The sequence below is a fragment of the Chionomys nivalis genome, chromosome 19 (assembly GCF_950005125.1).
Source record: "Chionomys nivalis chromosome 19, mChiNiv1.1, whole genome shotgun sequence".
Taxonomy (NCBI): Eukaryota; Metazoa; Chordata; class Mammalia; order Rodentia; family Cricetidae; genus Chionomys; species Chionomys nivalis.
Window position 1 is genome coordinate 50,400,029 of NC_080104.1, and position 18,798 is coordinate 50,418,826.

General features: G+C 44.9%; 1 protein-coding gene across 2 annotated transcripts in view; it reads left to right on the forward strand.

The window, feature by feature from the left end:
• Positions 1–18,798, forward strand: part of Ipmk (inositol polyphosphate multikinase) — a 35,098-nt gene that overhangs the window by 2,292 nt on the left and 14,008 nt on the right. Inside the window, exons 2-3 of one of the 2 annotated variants that reach the window (XM_057751646.1) lie at positions 12,345–12,430; positions 14,825–14,921. The exons of the other annotated variant lie outside the window; for it this stretch is intronic. Coding sequence (XP_057607629.1) covers positions 12,345–12,430; positions 14,825–14,921 — 183 coding nt within the window. The remainder of the gene's footprint in view (positions 1–12,344; positions 12,431–14,824; positions 14,922–18,798) is intronic. 2 annotated transcript variants of the gene reach the window in all.

An 18,798-nucleotide genomic window follows, 5' to 3' on the forward strand; every position in this document is an offset into this window, starting at 1 on the left:
CACAGAGATCCGCCTGCCTCTGCCTCCCAAGTGCTGGGATTAAAGGGGTGCGCCACCACCGCCCGGCTCAAATTCTTCATGTTGTGCAGCAGTCTGCTTGTTGCTCAGGGCTGTCAGATAGTTACCCTGTAAACCGCGCTGGTCATCTTCCCTGCTCATAAACAGACAGCCAAGTAGTCAGCAATTCAAAGGTCAGCTGTTTATTATTGTTCCTCCAACTGCCACAGTTAGGTCACATACTTGAGACCAGTGGTTCTCAACCTTGCGAATGCTGCCACTCTTTATCACAGTTCCTCACGTTGTGGTGACCTCCTCCCACAACCGTAAGATTACTTTTGTCGCTACTTTATAACTGTAACTTTGCCACCATCATGAATCATAATGTAAGCATCGGTGTTTTCTGATGGTCTTAGGCGACCCCTCTGAAAGGTCTTGCGACCCACAGGTTGAGAACTGCTGGTTCAGACCCTACTCTGCGCTGCCTTTGCTCTTGATAAACTTTTGAAGACATCGTGTGTGTTTGTATTTGTTACCATCTTTAACTGCGTCACTCTTGCTATATAACTGGATCTTTAGAATTGATCTTTTTTTTTTTATTCTTTGTTTAGCTTTTTGTCCAGATCATTATCCATAACATCTTGTAACAAACACTCTAAAGAAAGATAAATATTCATAATCCAGTTTGGGGGAATGTGAATGTAGTTTTCCAGGCTACTTCCTACTGATTTGGGGGGGGGGGCGCTGATAATGTTATGGGAACCTAAAGAAGATTTAGAATTATGATCAAGTCCTGACTGGAGTATTCTGTGAGGCTTGATCATCTCAGCCAGCAGTCTTGAAACTGTTATAGATGCAGAACTCAGACATCTGGGCCATCCACTCCTATTGGAGATTTCTTGGGGGGGTCTTCTTGATCAAACCTGATTTTTCTTAGCCCAGAATGAATCCACAGCCTCTCATTTCCTTTGGAAACAAAAAAAAATCTCTTTTTTTTTTTAAAGTAACCTATCGTTTGACTTAAATTTTGGAGTCAAAGCATTTTCAAAATATGTATGTTCGATTAATCCAGCAACATTTATATTCAAATATCTTTTAGCAGCTGTTGCTCCTTCTTCAGTATTCAAACAATTCAAAGAGAGCATAATACCGTACAGTATCCAGATTCTCTGCGTGTTTTTCATCTTTTTTTTTTTTTTTTTTTTTTTTTTTTTATTTTTCGAGACAGGGTTTCTCTGTGGCTTTGGAGCCTGTCCTGGAACTAGCTCTTGTAGACCAGGCTGGTCTCGAACTCACAGAGATCCGCCTGCCTCTGCCTCCCAAGTGCTGGGATTAAAGGCGTGCGCCACCACCGCCCGGCAGTGTTTTTCATCTTTATGTGGCTTTATTTATTTATTTATTTATTTTTTTAAATATTTATTTATTTATTATGTATACAATATTCTGTCTGTGTGTATGTCTGTAGGCCTGAAGAGGGCACCAGATCTCATTACAGATGGTTGTGAGCCACCATGTGGTTGCTGGGAATTGAACTCAGGACCTTTGGAAGAGCAGGCAATGCTCTTAACCACAGCCATCTCTCCAGCCCATGTGGCTTTATTTTAAATTGTATTTCTTTTATTTTTACTTTTAATTTTTGGCTTTTTGAGACAGGGTTTCTCTGTGTATCTTTTGCTGCCCTGGAACTCAGTCTGTAGATCAGGCTGTCCTTGAACTCAGAGATCTGCCTGCTTCTGCCTCCCTATTGCTGGTATTAAAGGTGTGTGCCACCACACCCGACTACTTTTTTTCTTTCTTTTTAAAGGACTTTATCCTTTTTCTTTTCTCTCCCAAGCATACATATATTTTTAAACACACTGTAAACCATTTAGAAGTTTTCTTCATCTGAATCTATCTTTATGGTATATCTCTATTTTCTGATTACATGAATCTTTAATTTACTAAGCGATATGACCACGGCTTTGACCCCTGGATCCACCCCATTCCTTAGCTTTCTGAGATTCTAGCCTCACGGCAGAGGTACTGGTGGGAGCCAAGTTTATTGCCACAACTCTTTGGAGTTTAAAGGTCCCTGCTACCACCAAGAAGCATGCTGTGGGCTATTCATAAACACCATTTAAGTGTTTGGTGGCAGAGCCTCTTAAAAGAGCTGCAAGGTTTCACAGCTAAAGCTGAGTCAAGGAAGCCTCTCTTAATTGATATGCATACTTGTCTCTAGCAAAGAGAGCCCACCCAAGGAACTGCTGAGATAATAAGCCATGCTTAACTCTATCCTTTACTGTCTAGAATTACTTCCCAAGTTCTCTCAGGCTTTATGTGGATGCAGTTGTCCATGTCAGCACCATTTGTTGACTGAAGTTTCTGTCCTGCCCAGTCCTGCAGCCGTTAAGCCCCAAAGAAATACAGAGGTCTACTATATTAATTATAAACTGGTTGGCCTATTAGCTTAGGCTTCTTATCAACTTTTTTGTTTGTTTGTTTTGTTTTTGGAGACAGGGTTTCTTTGTGGCTTTGGAGCCTGTCCTGGCACTAGCTCTTGTAGACCAGGTTGGCCTCGAACTCACAGAGATTTGCCTGCCTCTGCCTCCCAAGTGCTGGGATTAAAGGTGTGCACCACCACCGCTTGGCTCTCATATTAACTCTTATAACTTATATTAGCCCATAATTCTTGTCTGTGTTAGCCACGTGGCTCGGGACCTTTTTTTGGCGAGGCAGTCACATCTTGCTTCCTCTGTGTCTGGATGACGACTGCCTTAGGATTGATCTTATCTCCAAAAATAAAAGAGTTGTTGATTTAATTAATTTTTTTAAAAATGAAAAACACGAAACTTAGAAGAACTCAAGCCCTTGAACAACAAGCATAGCCGAGGAAAGGCTGTTAGTATTCTGACCCCGCTTTGGTGTGGTGTTCTTGATTCAGATCGTATCTCATCAAAGAACATTGAAAACTTAGCTCTCGGGATACAAAATGTTTGGCTCCTGAAAATCATAAAAACAGCTCACAATCCTTTAGAAAAAGAAACAAGTGGTGCCCCTTACTCTGATTGTCTGGGGTCAATCCCTGGTGGCAGCATTCTGCCTGTCCTTAGGCCATTGTTTTCGGGTACTCACTATACACGTAAATAGCATTCGGAGCCTTCACACAGACGCTACAATGGCACAGGCTCTCTTTTGGTCTGTCCTGTACCTTGTAGTAAACCATGTTCATTTGATGTATGGGTGTTCCTTGACTTGCGATGGGGGTACTAACCCTCACCAAACACCCTGGTGGCTGGTGGCCATCTGGGAGCTTCCCATTGCCCCACTTCAGAGCGTCTCCTACAGAGTGCATGGATCTTTGCTTACCTGTTCCTCTCTTGCTGGATGCCCTTGAGTTTGCTGTAACAGAAGATGTATTAGACATTCCTGGACATCATAGCTCACCTCACACATGGTTGTACCGAAATGCAACAGCTATGTCAATGTAGATCCCCAGAGTTCTCAAATGTTTGTTTACGACCTCTTTAATGCTTTAGTGTCTTATCACATACCACTAGTTTCACTTAGAGCCGGAACTGGTGCCTTGACCAAACTTAGTATGCAGAAGTGAGGCAGCTGGTAGGGGCAATGAGGGTTAAGCTGACACCCCCTGGTAGGAACCTTCACAGATATTCAGCATTATTGGTCCTCTTGTTCTGAAGTTAGCACAAAGCTCTGTAAAGCTTTCAAGAGAGCTGCAGGAACAGCAGAGAGAGGAAGGGAGGCATGTTGCCCAGTCTGTGTTCTCAGCTCCTCGCACGAGACTTTTTTTCCCCCTGAACTTTTCCGTAAGTAGGTTGCATATGTCCTGCCATTTCTATAGTGACAGTTCTGCGTGGATTCCCTAAGAACATCCATATTCTCTTCTGCAGCCGGGGTCTATTTATGGCATGTGGGGATTTAACCGATACAGCTCCGTTGTTACAATCCTCATCCTCATTTAGACAAGTTTGAGTAAAATGATTTATCCCACCCGTGCTTCAGAGGACAGCAGCCCTCCACCCTTACCACAGGCATTCGGTTATGTCGGCCGTGTTTGCTGCACAGCCTCACCCTTCCTCTTGAATGCTGTTGACACTGAAGAATACATGTTACGCCTTTCAGGAAATGCTGTCCCGTCTTGAGTTTACGAAGGTTCCATAGAGTGGTGTAAATTTCTGACTGGGGCAGAATGCTCATCTGGAGACCCACGATAACGGTCTGACCTTTATTAGTGGTTAATTTTGATCATCTGGGATGGTCCGACTTCTCACCCCGTAGTTAGTATTTCTACCCTTGGAATGATGGGTAAGTCGTCTGTGATAGACACTTGAAGGCCGTGTGGGTATCTGGACCATCGTCAGACCTCACTCCTAGATTTTGATGTCTAGTGATGCTTCTGGTTTGAAGCAGACGGCTGTGAAACTGCGCTTTCCCTTAGTTCTCCCACTGTCGTTAACAATCGCAGTTCTAAGAAATCACTCCTTTACTCCTCCGCTTGTACATTGTTATTTATGACCCATCGGGACTCCGTCAGACCCAACCACAGAACTAGTTTTTCCTTGGCCATTGGGACTTTCTTTCTGTCCCAAGCTACTGTAGAATGACATCGGCCCTCCCTAGCTGTAGAATTAGCCTTTTGTTCAAGGCGCCCTGGTTCCCTTTTTAGTGGGAAATGCTGTTTCTGTTTTCTCCTCCTCCTCCTCCAGTTCCTTGATTGAACTCAGGGCCACAGGGCCACTCTCCTGACCCAGGAAGTGACCCTTGGAATCGAAGACTTGGGTGTTAGGGGTGTTGGTATTGGGGTGTCATTGCTGGCAGGCCCTTTGTGGATGCAGCTAATGCGTGTAGATATTTTAGAAGTCACAACTGCATAACTACCGGGGGCCTTCCTTTTCTGGACTCTCAATTTGCCTCTCTCCTCTTCCCCAGTGAGAACCCTGACTCCCAGTGTTCCAGTCTATTTGTTCTGTTGTGTATTGATATAATTTTTAGAATTTTTATACCAAGATTTCAACAGAAAACAAACCTATAATAAGTAATTCAAGGTCAGATTTTTTTTTTTTTAGTTTATGGTTTATTTGTTATATTTATGTGTATGTGTTTGTGCCTGCATGAGTTTAGATCCACCACATTTGTGCGGTACCTGTGTAAACGAGAGGGCATTAGTCTCCTGTCACTGGAGTTACGGGTGATTGTGAATCACTTGATGTAGGTGCTGGGAACTGAACCTGTGTACCTTGTACAAGTAGTCAGTGCTCTAATCTTTAACTCATCTCTCCAGACCTATGGTAAGGATTCCTACACAGGGATTATAAGATTAGAAAATGCTCAAAGGGTTTTTGGGGGGATTAGAATTTTTAATTGTCATTTCTTTCCCCTCCCTTTTATAGCAATATTTATTAGCACTCTACTTGGTTTTGTTTGTTTCTTCTTGAATTAGTTTCCCCATTCCTATTTTGTTGCAAAGGTCAAAACCATAGCTAGAAAGGGTCGGGTGATCTGGTGCACACCGTTAGATCTCAACACTAGGGAGGCAGAAGCAGGCAGCTCTCTGTGAGTTGGAGGCCAGCTGGTCTACAAGAGCAAATTCCAGAGCTAATCCTCTACCGCGTTCCTGAGCACTCTTCGTAGGTAACATATTTAGATATTTTCCTATGCATCCTTTCTGAGTCTCTTTAATAACACTTTTCTCTCCTCTGCCTGACACATAGGGTGTTGTGCTGTTGATAATTTTCTGCAGGTGGCTTTAAATGTTCACACCATCACCTAGAAATCAGTATGCTGTCTACCAGCAGACACAGCCTTTTTTTTTCCTTCGTAGCTCTTGGTGCCCCGGGGTGTGTGCAGACCACAGTTTATTCAGCTGGTCTCTTGGGTCTACTCTGGCTCACTACTCAGTGCTGGGGAGTAGGCATCAGGATAACTGAGTAAGCACCCTACTTTCTATTTCAGGGCTATCTTGCAATTTTCTGGCTTTTCGTGGCCAGGTGTAGATTTTCAGCCCCTCCTTACTTTTCCTAAGCAACCTGACGAAGTCCCATTTGGCAATGCTTTCTCACATCACAGATTGCTCAGGAGCAATTGATTTGATTTCGATACCACCTTGAGCCCTCCAGAGCTCAACCATGTGGCACTTTCTTTCTGCCTTACTTTCCTTCTCTAGTTTCTGCAAGTGAGTGCCAGTGTTCATCAGAGAGAGGTCATACACAGAGTTCTCTAGGCTTCCCAAACTATTTAATGGTACTCTTAAATTGTTCTGACTTTTTAACAAACTTTTTTGAGGGAAGACTTTCAAATATATAAAACATTGCCAGAATGACAGTAAGCCAGCTGTGGCTTACTACGATGTGTCACTACGATGGCACCACGCATGCAGGTGATGGTTTGTAGAACTGTTTAAGAATAAAGTGTATTGGGGTTGGAGAGATGGGTCGGTGGGTAAGAGTACTAATTGCTGTTCCAAAGGAGCCAGGTTCAATTCCCAGCACCCACGTGACAGCTCACAACTGTCTGGAACTATGGTCCCAGGGAATATAACACCCTCACGCAGACATGAATGCGGACAAAACACCAATGCATATAAAATAAAATTAAATAAAATCTTCTAAAAAAGAATAAAGTATATAATGACCCTTTGTTTTAATAATTATGTATCTCCTAGAAATATGATATTTTTCTTGCCTACACAGGATAACACAATGCAATTCAGAATATAGTGTTTGGCAGTTGCTGTCAGCACAATGAAACCTGACATCAATGTGGCGTGTGGCTTCAGAGGCGGTTCTGAGGCAGGAGCTTGTGTGGTGAGCCCTTCATGGTATTGTTCTGTTCTCTAACACAAGGGAGTCCATTCAGTTATCACTGGTGTTGGTGCTCTGTCATTTGGAGCAGCTTTTTTTTTTTTTTTTTTTGGTTGTGCTGGAGAATTGAACCTAGAATCTTTTGAACTAAGCACACACTCTACCATGGAGTTACATGCCCAGCCTATATGTTTTTGACCCTGAATTGATTTTATTTACTTGTGTGTGTGTGTGGGGGGGAGGGGTAGGTACATGTTCATGTGTGGGGCAGCCAGAGGTTTCTGGTGAGAGTGTCTTTGTCAGTCTTGCATTCATCCCTCCCCTGTGGGCATAAACCTACATTTTATTTAGGGGGCAGTGTGGGGGGACATCATCTCTATTAGTAAAACAATGTTAATAACTGCCCTAGAGGACTATGGACTCCCCAGCCTGAGCTAAGAGTACCAGGAATTAATTCCCTCCTTGGAGAAGGCCTTCAATGCACTGAGCAAACAAGTAGTTGATGACTTTCACCCCAGACTTGGCACATCTGTCTGACCAGTCAGTGTTGTTCCACACAGAGGCCTACCACCGAGTTAGATTGTGGTGGGCAGTTCTCCATGGCAGCCTGCCTGGCACCTCCTGGCTCCGCTGAGGGCTGGCCGGGAAAGAGGAGGTTCTAGCCCATTTCCATCTCGATTTCTCTGTGTCCTGCGGCGAGGGTATGTGATGTCTTACAGTCTAGCTGAGGACAGGTCACTCACGGAGCCAGGACCTTGGACTCTAGACTATTGGCCAGCAGACCCTTGTGGGAAGCATGTATAGTGTTTTATGTGGGCGCTGCTTGGTGTGTGTGTGTGTGTGGTCAGCATTCAAATCCTCATGATGGCCCAGCAAGCATTTTACTGACTGAGTCCTCTTCCCAGCCTACGTTTTATTTGCATGTATGTGTGGTGTATGTGCATCTACATTTGTGTGCGTGCGTGTGTGTGGTGCAGGCTTGTGGAGACCTGAAGTTGATATCATTTGTCTTCCTCTATGACTACTGTATTTATTAAGGTAGGGCCTCACGCTAAACCTGGAGCTCAGTGACTCTACTTGGGTTAGCCAGCTTGCATAGGCCTCTGTTGGCTTTGCCTCCCAGTTGGCAGCAACCATGCTTTCTTGGTTGTATGTGGGTTCAAGGCATCTAAACCTGGGCCCTCACGTGCACCGTGAATGCTTTATCCATTGAGCAACCCCCCTCACAGTTTATTTTATTTTTTAAAATGTATTTATTTAAATACTTATTGAAGCAGAATCTTCTGTAGGCCAACCTGGCCTGGATCTCACTGTGTGGCAGAAGATGACCTTAGATTTATCCTCCTGCCTTCACCTCCCAAGTTCAGGATTTTAGGTATGCACCACCACACCAAACGTGACCTGTTGGCAGCATCTGAGGTGTGAGATTTTCACATACTTTTAAAGTGTCTGATTGTTTCATTATGATTCGGGTCAGAGACAGATTGCAGTTCTGACGTGTGTGCTCCAGTGTTCTCGGATCATATGGCACAGGTGATCGGTGGCGGTGCCATCACCGTAACTTCGTTCACGTGGCTAAGCGCTGACTGTTGGTATTTCCACCATGGAATTGCCCTTTTTTGCCATTGTAATCAAGTAGCGTGGGAGGAATATTGAGTGTCATACACCCCTTTCCTTGCTTAAGTAATGCTGGTAGCATCTACTTGAGAACTGCCAAGCTCCTGTTTCTGTCACTTGGAAGGCCACACCAGGAAACACTCCTGGGTTTCTCCAGTAGTTGGCGTTGTGCGCTGGGGACCCGCTTTTCTCCCCGTGCATTCTTTTTAGGTTGTACTAGGATGTCTCAAGATTCAGTCAGCGGATATTACCCATATTGCTGCTGCTACTTTTAATCATCACCAAAATGCCACTCTCCTAAATTTGGACAGTGGCAGCTTCTGGAGGCTTACTCCCCTGTCTCTTTGACATTTCCTGTTTTTAATTTTAAAGTGTCTTCTCTGCTTCTGGCATAAAAAAGATGATGCATGCTTGTTTTGTGTCTTCCCTCTTGCTGGCCCGGAACTGGGAAAGAACTGTCTGTCTTTCAGAGATGAGCGTCCTTTCCAACCTGGATTCCAGGTGTGCTCAGTGCTTGTGCGTGGTTCTGCTTGTCCTTTGAGCAGCCTGAAGGAAGAGACCCACAGCCTCATACTTCATGTATGGGGTTCTGTGTGTTTACCTGCATACATGTGTGTGCATGAATGCACGCCCTGGGAACTGTTGGCAGGGCCCCGCCCATGCACGAGCATTAGCAGCCTCTCCCTGGGTGGGCCTGGGCCTGTATTTTGAGCTCAGCATCTTGGGGCTTTGTCTCCTATTTTCTCAAAGCATTATTGTGTTTACTCATTTTGAAATTGTAAGTAAACAGTGTTGCTGGAAAATTGTTCTCATATATATATTTTTGCTGTATTAATGTTACCTGTTTTTTGTTTCTTTTTTTTTTTTTTTTTTTTAAAAACAGGGTCTCACCCTGTAGCTTAGGATGACCTGGAGCTCCTGTGTGTCTGGGTTAGCCTAGAGCTCACATGTGCATAAGGCACTGCTCCTGGCTTTTGGCTTTTACCATTGTTTATTTTTCATTTTATTTTTATGAGGTCCCCCCACCCACTTTGTCTGTGTACCACTTGTATACCTCTTGGGCCCATGGAGACTAGAAGAGGGTTTCCACATCCCCTGGGACTGGAATTGCAGACTGTTGTGAGTCATGATGTGGGTACTGGGAATAGAACCGCAGTTTTCTGGGAGAGTAGCAAGTGCTCTTAACTACTGAGCCATTTCTCTGGTACCTTTACCATTTTTTTAATTTATTTTATTTTTTTTAAATATTTATTTATTATGTATACAATATTCTTTCTGCGTGTATGCCTGAAGGCCAGAAGAGGGCACCAGACCTCAGTACAGATGGTTATGAGCCACCATGTGGTTGCTGGGAATTGAACTCAGGACCTTTGGAAGCCATCTCTCCAGCCCTTTACCTTTTTTTTTTTTTTTTTTTAAATGTTTGCAATATGGTTATTTACTTTTTAAAGATGGAATGTCGGGGCTGGAGTGATGGCTCAGCGGTTAAGAGCACTGGCTGCTCTTCCTGAGGTCCTGAGTTCAATTCCCAGCACCCACATGGTGGCTCACAACCTAGTGTGCAGGTATACATATAGAGCACTTATATACATAAAAAGTCTAAAAGAAGCCGGGCGGTGATGGCGCACGCCTTTAATCCCAGCACTCGGGAGGCAGAGGCAGGCGGATCTCTGTGAGTTCGAGGCCAGCCTGGTTGGTCTACAAGAGCTAGTTCCAGGACAGGAACCAAAAAGCTACAGAGAAACCCTGTCTCGAAAAATCCAAAAAACGTCTAAAAGAAAAGAAAAGAAAAGCAAGCACTATATTCATACCCATGATTTAAAAAAAAAAAAAGGTGGAATGTCCTGTAACCCAGGCTGGCTTTGAACGCATTATGTAGGCAGGTGACCTTTAACTCCTGATACTCTTGTTTCCCAGTTTCTTCAACTGGGATTAAAAAGCCTGTGCCACCACGCCTAATTTATACAATGCTGGGGACTGGACTCAGAGACTCTGGCAGCTAGGCAGTCTCCATACCTGTGGAGCTATTCCCTGCCCTTGTGGTGGTGTTTGTTTGAGATTATAGTCTATGCTTTTTTTTTTTTTTTTTTTTAAGCCATCTTTGCTGGAGCTTTTAGAAATCACATTTACACTATTTCATATACAGCACTGTTTCTCAACCTTCCTAATGCTGCGACCCTTTACTACGGTTCCTCATGTTGTGGTGACCCCAACCATAAAATTATTTCGTTACTACTTCATAGCTATAATTTTGCTACTGTTATGAATTGGGATGTAAGTATCTGATATGCGAGATATCTGGTATGCAGCCCCCCCAAGGGCTTGGGACCCACAGGTTGAGAACTGCTGATACAGAGACTAGACTATAGAGAATAATAGCATTTGGGAGGCTGCGGCGGGAGGATCAAGGCCGGCATGGGATGGATATTACATTCTAAGTCATTCTGAGCTAAACAGCCTCTCATCATAACCCTCTCAGACCGACCTCAAAACAAACAAACAAAAAAAGCTGAGAAAGATACTATCTTATTTCCTGAGAAATTTGATGAGATTACAATTGCTATATTTGTTTGTTTGATTTTGTTGTGTTGGGAACAGTCACTAGGAGGCCATTTTGGCTGCGTTTGGATGGCTTCCTACAGCACCACCCACTCTTGCAATGCTGAAGACTGAACCCAGGTCCACATGTTTTCAGTGCAATGCAGGGACATCTCTTTCTCAGCAGCCCCTGTCTCAGCCCTGGCCCCTAGATTTGTTTCTTCCTTTGTCAGTTTTAACAAAGGGCATTTAAAAGAATTTGCTGATGGGACCCTCGTGAATCTCTCCTTCTCCACTGACTGTTCATTTATTTTCTAATAATGATATGTTTCCTTCTTTTTCCATGATCTGTTCAGCCAGGTGCTTATCCGTTTTCTGGAACAGCCACTTTTGATTTCACTGGTTCTTATCTGTTGTCTTTTGACAAAATTGTTTATCGAGACATGGTCTCACTGAATCTCTCAGGTTGACCTTTCACTCCTGACCTTCCTCTCTTGCTTTGGGAGTGGGGGATCACCATGCCCAGTGTTTGTTTTTATAGAATAGGCTTTTTGTTCATATTATGTGAAGTTAATACATCTTTCATTCTTTAACATGTTACGTGTGGTTCCTCTTCCTAAATGATAGAAATATTTAATGTTTTCTTTTTACATTTATTTATTTGGTGGTGGTAGGAGATGGGAAGGTGCCCGTTGGAGGTCAGCGGATAACTCATGGAATGTTCTTTCTTCCATCACGTGGTTTACAGGGATTGTACTCAGGTCCTTAGGTTTGGCAGCAAGTGCCCATATCCACCGAGTCTTCCACCAAGCGGCGCCAACAGAAAGATTTAAAGTCACACTTTTCACTGTGCGTGGCCCTGTGCAAACTTGCGTGTGCTGTGTTCTCGCTGTCACTTGGAAAAAGACTCTGATGTTGCACGGACAGATTATAAAAAGGCATCTCTGGCTGCTTCAGCCTGGGACTTTGCACAGCTGTGCACAGTACGTCTGAGCTGGGAAGATGAGAGGATTATAAAACATTGCCAAATATGAAATTCGTATATGGCTACTGTAAACACACATTTTTCCTTGTTTATAAAAATGGGCTGGATTTGTGTTACTGCTTTTGTTTTCTTTTATTTAATCATAACATATCATAGAAAATCTATTACTGAGAAGTTTCTAGAAAATCCAGGGGCCGTGAGAGACTCTCAGTAAGGGAAAAGAATGGAAGATAATAAAGCTTAAATGTGCGCAGGTCTCTCTTTGTAACAAGTTTGAAAATGTTGGTTGACTGTTAAAACTTCTGCAACAAGTAACAGGAAACCTTCCATTTATGAAGGCCTATGTTCCCTGTGAAGCAGGGCACCATAAGCAAAGCATTGACCGTCGCCTGATTTCTGTTGCGCAGGCATACTCCAACACCCAGACGGTACCGTTCTGAAACAGCTACAGCCACCGCCGCGAGGCCCCCGAGAGCTGGAATTTTATACCATGGTAAGTGGTGCAAGATGCTCTTCAGTGTTCTGCAGTGACTCAGAGTGAGAAACGTGTTTGACAGCATGCCCCGGGTCCCTGCGTAACAGACAAGCTTCGTGCTTTGTGGAAACGGTTTATCTCCCAGGGTTTCTGCTGCAGCCTGGTATTTTCTGTTGTTTCACATCCTAAAGATTCTTATTCTGAGTCACTGAGTTGATTTCAATCAACTGGTCGTGACCTACGATCTGAAAAACACGTAACAGAGAGTTTGTCTCTCTCAGAAATGCTAAGTTGGTGCTTTTATTGCAGCTTCTTAGCGACTTGTTTGTTGTGCCTTGTGAGGCAGGGTCTCAGTGTATCACAGGCTGGCTGAGGACTCTCGGTGCCTGTGCCTCAGCCTTTCTAGTGCTGTGTGCCACCGTTGCCCTGCCTCTTCGAGTCTTCAGTGTTTCTCTGCGCTGTGGGAGAAGGACTCATTCCTGATACATAATTCATCATATGATGCAGAATATTTTTAGTGTGTTCACAGTGTTCCATGACCACCAATTATTTCTTAACTTCAAAACATTTTAACCACATGGCTCCCCCTTCCCTGCCCATCAGCCACAGATCCACATTTTCCTCCATGTGCTTGCTGGCGTCTGTGTGTTTTTCCTTGGGTGACGCTTGCTCAGATATTTCCCCCATTTTGCAGTTGAAGTGTGTGTGAAAAGTTCAATTCCATCCTTACAGTAGTACAGTGGATATAAGCCCCTGGCCAAACGCCCGCTTGTAGGCGTCCCCTGCCATTTTGTAGCTGTCTCTTCACTGTCTTGGTAGTGTTCTTTTAAACACAAAGTCATGAACGTCACTGAGACCCAGCTTATATCTGTGCTTTCTCTGGTTGCTCTTTTGAAAAGGGGTCTCATTGCATAGTGTAGTAATTTACTAGGAAGCTCAGGGCGGCCTCCGACTTGCTGCAGTCTTCCTCAGTTTCCCAAGTACTGCGATTACAGGTGTGCACCCCCACACCCAACTATAATTGGTGATGTTTGGGCTTGTATTGATTCTCCTCGTCCTGATTCAGAGAGCAGGAAGGTGCCTCTCTCCACCCCACTGGGAGCTCCTTTTCCCTCCGTTGTTACCCACTATTCTGTCCTGTGTTGTCTCTGACCCTAGCCTTCCGTGTCGTGCACACCCAACACAAGGAGGGGGCAGTTAGGTGGTGTGCTCACTGGCTAGGGCAGTTGCAACAAATAACACAAGTTATTGTTTGGCTTGAAATAGAGAAGTAAAGTTTTTCACACTCGGCCTCCTGGTCAGGCATTTTTCTCAAAGGCCTCTCCCTTTCCTGTCCATGGGCTGTCTCCTCAGCCCTTCCTCTGTGGATTTGTGTCCTAGCATGCTTCCTGAAAACACCCTCAGCATGACGAACCGTGCCGTCTCCAGATGTGTCCACATCTGGGGCACTGGGGTTGGGTCACTGCTCACCCTGTAAGGGATGGATTCCCCAGCAGGCACGACAAGATCCTGGGCTAGAAGATGGACCTAGAGCTCTGTGCTCCAGTCTTCGGGTTAGCATGTGCGTGACTGTCGCCCGTGAGTGGCGTTAGAGTGTGAGAGACCCACGCTCTGCGAGGATGAAACATGGTTCGCTCACTTAGTAGTTGGCATTTCTCGGTAGGTTTCTGGTAGAAAGACAATAATTTACTTTCTTTCCCCTTACTCTTAGCTATGAAGTGTTCAGCTCCTGGTCAATGAAATTCTATTTTATATGTCTCCTAAAAGTTGACTGTAGTTTCATTTTAACCTGTGTAGTTTGCTCACACATAAAATCATGGTCGTTTAGATGTATGTTAAAACTGGCTCTCAAAGTTTGAAATGAATAAAACTTGCCTCATAGATATAAAATAGACGATATGTAAAATATTTAATTTAGTGAGAAAGCCAGACAAGTGTTACAAATGAGCCTGGCAAGATGGCTCAGCCCGTAAGGGAGCTTGTCTCTAGGTCTGATAACCTGGATTTGATTGGGATCTACATAGTGGAAGGAAAGAATTGATGTTCTTAAGTTGTCCTCTACACACACACTAAATGAATGAAATCCTTAAAAATAATTTATCTGTAAAAAATACAAAATAATTGGCTAAAAAAGTTAGCCAAGTTGCCCCTTCACCCCCTACACCAGAATTTACTGTCCTGTGTTCAGAGAATTATTGTGAATTTGGCGTCAGTTATATACAACTCACAGTGGCAAAGAGGTGAAGGATGTTGACAGGTAGGACATCACCAGGAGACTTCGCGGATCACCAGGTCGACGTGCTGTAAGTAGCTGGTTATTATTACAAACCCGTGCCGGGTGATTACGAGTCTGTTATACTTGTTGTTCCTGAGGGGTCACGGAAACCTGACCAGCACTGCCCCTCTGTTCAGGTTTACGCCGCTGACTGTGCCGATGCTGTTCTCCTGGAGCTGCGGAAACACCTGCCCAAATACTATGGCGTCTGGTCCCCTCCCACCGCACCAAACGGTAATGCGCTTTAAGTACATTTCGTGCTTTAGTTCCCAAGCTTGGCGTTAGAAGGGTCTGTAAAGGCTGTAAGACATGGGGCGAGTGTGCTTCTTCGCCTGCCCTCACTAAACAAACTCACTGGCCCTTTCATCTTTTTATCACCGTTTTCTTGAAGGACGTGTTACACATTAACTGGTTAATCTGCTACAATCGCATGAGTCCATCTTAGTACTGTACTAATTTGCAAAAGTCCGTTTCTTATTTAAAGAATAAAACATTAAGAACCCACACAGAAGTGCCTCGCCGGCTTAGCTTCTGTCTCCTTCCTTGCACCCAACCTGCAGGTTTTGATTTTCAGTCCTTTGGAAAACCCCGGGAAGTTCCACAGCGGAGAGATGAGACCTTGCGCATCTGTCTCACCTGGAGGCTGGTGACGTGTTCAGTTCGTCAAAGCTTCAGGCTTTGCTGGTGCGGGTCTTGGACCATACTGTAACACTGTTTGAGCTTTGGTCCCTAACTTAGTGTGTCAGATGTCACTCCTGGGGTGTCTTAGGCTCCTCTGTCTGGAAACTCCTAACTGAGCAGTGATCAGTCTAGGGCTGACCCTAGAATGGCAGCCCTAAATAAACGTGGGGTACTTAGGAACTGCCTGTCCTTCACTATCTTAGAGCAGGCTAACGAGCTGAGGCTCTGTGGTGTTCAGGGTGACTGCCGCTTACCTGAAGTGCTCAGGTCTAGCAGTGTTTCCAGCCTGGGAGTATTTGTTTAGACAGATGTGTCTGCGTGATAGGACCCATCTCTAGACTTGGGACTCACTTTTGTAAAAACTGAAGATGGGTTTTTTTTTATTATTATTATTGTTTGCTTGTTTTTGTTTTTTTGAGACAGGATTTCTCTGTGTGACAGTCCTGGCTGTCCTGGAACTAGCTCTTATAGACCAGGCTGTCCCTGAATTCACAGAGATCCACCTGCCTCTTCCTCTCGAGTGCTGGGATTAAAGGCATGCGCCGTCACCGCCTGGTTTGAAGGCAGTTTTTATGGCATTTGTGGTGAAGCTGGTTTAGACTGTAATCTAACCTGTGCTGCAATGTGGAGTTTTCCTTGTGTGGCACTATACCTGTAATGATTGTGGCTCATATTGGATTTCAGATGTTTGGATTAGCAATGTTAGATTCATTCACTCCCCATTTTTTCTGTCTGTCTTGCTCTCTGACTTAAAGGCCTTAGTCCCAAATATATGCAGATGTTTATGATTGAGAAAAACTTTCTGAGTAATTACTCCACAGATGGTAGTAACTGCCCTTGGGTCCTTTTGTTTGTTTGTTTTTAAATTTTTTGAAACTAGGTCTCATTATGTAGTCCTTGTCGTCTTGCCTGTGCTGCCTGGATGCTGAGATTAAAGGCATATGCCACCACAACCACGGCTCCTCATTCTCTGTTTCCTGTTACCTGTCACCTGTGCTTGTGAACACACTTTCTGTTTTAGCATCTTTCCTTTCCCCTCTGCCGTGAGTGGCACTTCTCAGGGATGCCACTCATGAGACCAGAGAAGGAAGCTGGCTTATCCAGGTCCCCGTGAGCTGTGCTGACCACTGCTGCTTGTCATTGAGCCGTTAGTGCTAAGGACAGAGGTCTGGGTAATGAGATACTCAGCTGAACAAGTTTCTCGGTCGGGTCTGGAGAGACGACTCAGAGGTTAAGAACATTGGCTATTCTTGGATTCAGTTCCCAGCACCCTCAAGGTGGCTTCTTACTGTAACTCCAGGGAATGCGATCCTCTCCTGACTATGCAGGCATCAGTACACACCTGGGGCTTGTGCATACTTGCAGACAAAACAGTTATACACAAAATAAAAAAAAAATTTTTTTTTTAAAAAGAATGTTTTCTGAGAAGAGTCTTTGGAGAACATGATGGCTATGGCATAGATAAACATAAACATGCATCATACTTGTGTGTGTGCACATATCTGTGTGTTTGCACACACACATCAGCGTGCATTTTACTTTTTCTTTTTGGAGATAGGGTATTTGTACATAGCTCTGGCTGTCCTGGAATTCACTATGCAGACAAGGCAGCCTGGAACTCACAGAGAGCCACCTGCCTCTGCCTCCAGAGTGCTGGGATTAAAGGCGTTCCCCACCAAGCTCAGCCATTTTCTGTTTTGCCATCGTCACTTTGCTGTGGATGAAGCGTATTAGGGAAAGAAATGCAGCATCAGAGAAACAGTTGTCGCGTCTGGTGCAGTCTTTTCTTCTGTCGCGACCGAAAGTAATCCCTAAGGCTTTCTTTAGTGGGAGCAAAGGAGGGAGGCACCGGTGGGGTTGGCAGCAGCGTGAGCAGGTGTGTCTGTGTGGGAAGTGGGGAGACTGGGAAATACATCACGATGGGCAAGCACCCGCAAGAGCCCGCTTGAGCCTGCATCAGATTGCATTTTGCCGTCTTAGCTCTTTTCAGCTCGAGATAAAAATCAATATGTAATAAATACATGTTCTCGTTAATGTTTAACTGTGGGCCAAGGTTTAAGATTAGCTTCAGGGTGGAGGGCATCTGTTATCAAGTGGCTGCTTGAGTTGTGATTATGCCTTTTTATTTTGTGGTTATTACGTTGTATTTGTCTTCCTGGGCCGGGGAAGAGTTTGCTCCAGGGAATTAGCCTGCGTTTGTATTTATTCTGGATGCTGCAGTTCTGCTCGTATGCCTGGTGACCCAGCATGGGTTTTAATACCCGTCAGTCATGCTCATGTTTAATCCTTAGTGTGTCCTTGCAGCCCAGTGCTCAGTGAGTACCAGGCCCTGTTTGTTGCAGGGCCTCAGGAGCAGCTCTGGAGGGCAAGGCTTAAATGCTGCTGTCCATGTGCCTCAGGGCAGTGCCTTATCGTGTGAGGTACTTCTGGGACTGTCCCCACACGTCCTCAGCACTCTGGACCGTGAAGCCTCTATTTCATGGTGGGCCTCTGCCCTGTATATACCATTGAGGTACATGCTAGGACGACACAGGCTAACACATGACATGGTGGAGCTGCCTTTCGTTTCTGCGCATGCCCCTAGCCCTTCCTCTCTCTGCCTTTGTCCCCACCAAAGGGATCACTCACTTCTCACAAAGGGAACGCCATGTTGTTGCATGAACCAAAGATCCGAGAATTGTCACAAGCAGGTCACCTCTGAATCCCAGCTCCAAGCTCGTTTCAGATGTTGTCCCGGTGTGGTGGCTGTGGTTGGGGCCTGGGTTCCAGATCGTGACAGGAGCACTTCTGAGGTCTGTGGGCAGCACTGAAGTTGTAGTGCACCGTGCTGCACAGTAACGTTGGTGACACACCTCAGGCAGCCCCACACCCGTACTGTACTTCCTATATGTCAGGAATCTCTTCCATTCAGTCCACAGTTCATTAACGGTTCCATGGGGAAACACCTCTCCTCCCTGGATCCACAGGGGCTTCCATGAGGAGACATCTTTTGTTACGGGTGTGCCGTTGCCTCAGAAGACGGTCCTGTAGACATGCCTTTGATCCTTCCAGACTGAGTTCAAGACTGACCTACTTTGACTTGTGCTTTATTCTACTTACTGAAAGGATTTGCTAGTGACGTTTTTGAAAGTGAAGCAGTCTTCAGGTTGATAGACATGACAGCTGTCAGTCTCACAGTCTGGCACTCAGGTTACGGCCCGCTCTCTTCTCTCTTTCAAAAGCTGTGTTAAGCCACTTACGACGCGCCACCAGTTCTTTCCTAAGGACACTGTGCTCTTTTCTTTCTGTGTGTTTTGGGACAAGCTATGTACAGATAACCACGATGCCCAGGCTGTCTTTAGTCTACAGTGTCCCTGCTTCAGCCTCCACTGCTGAGATGACAGGCACGTATCCCCATCCCCAGAGGCCTAGACCTCTGCATGCCTAAAGC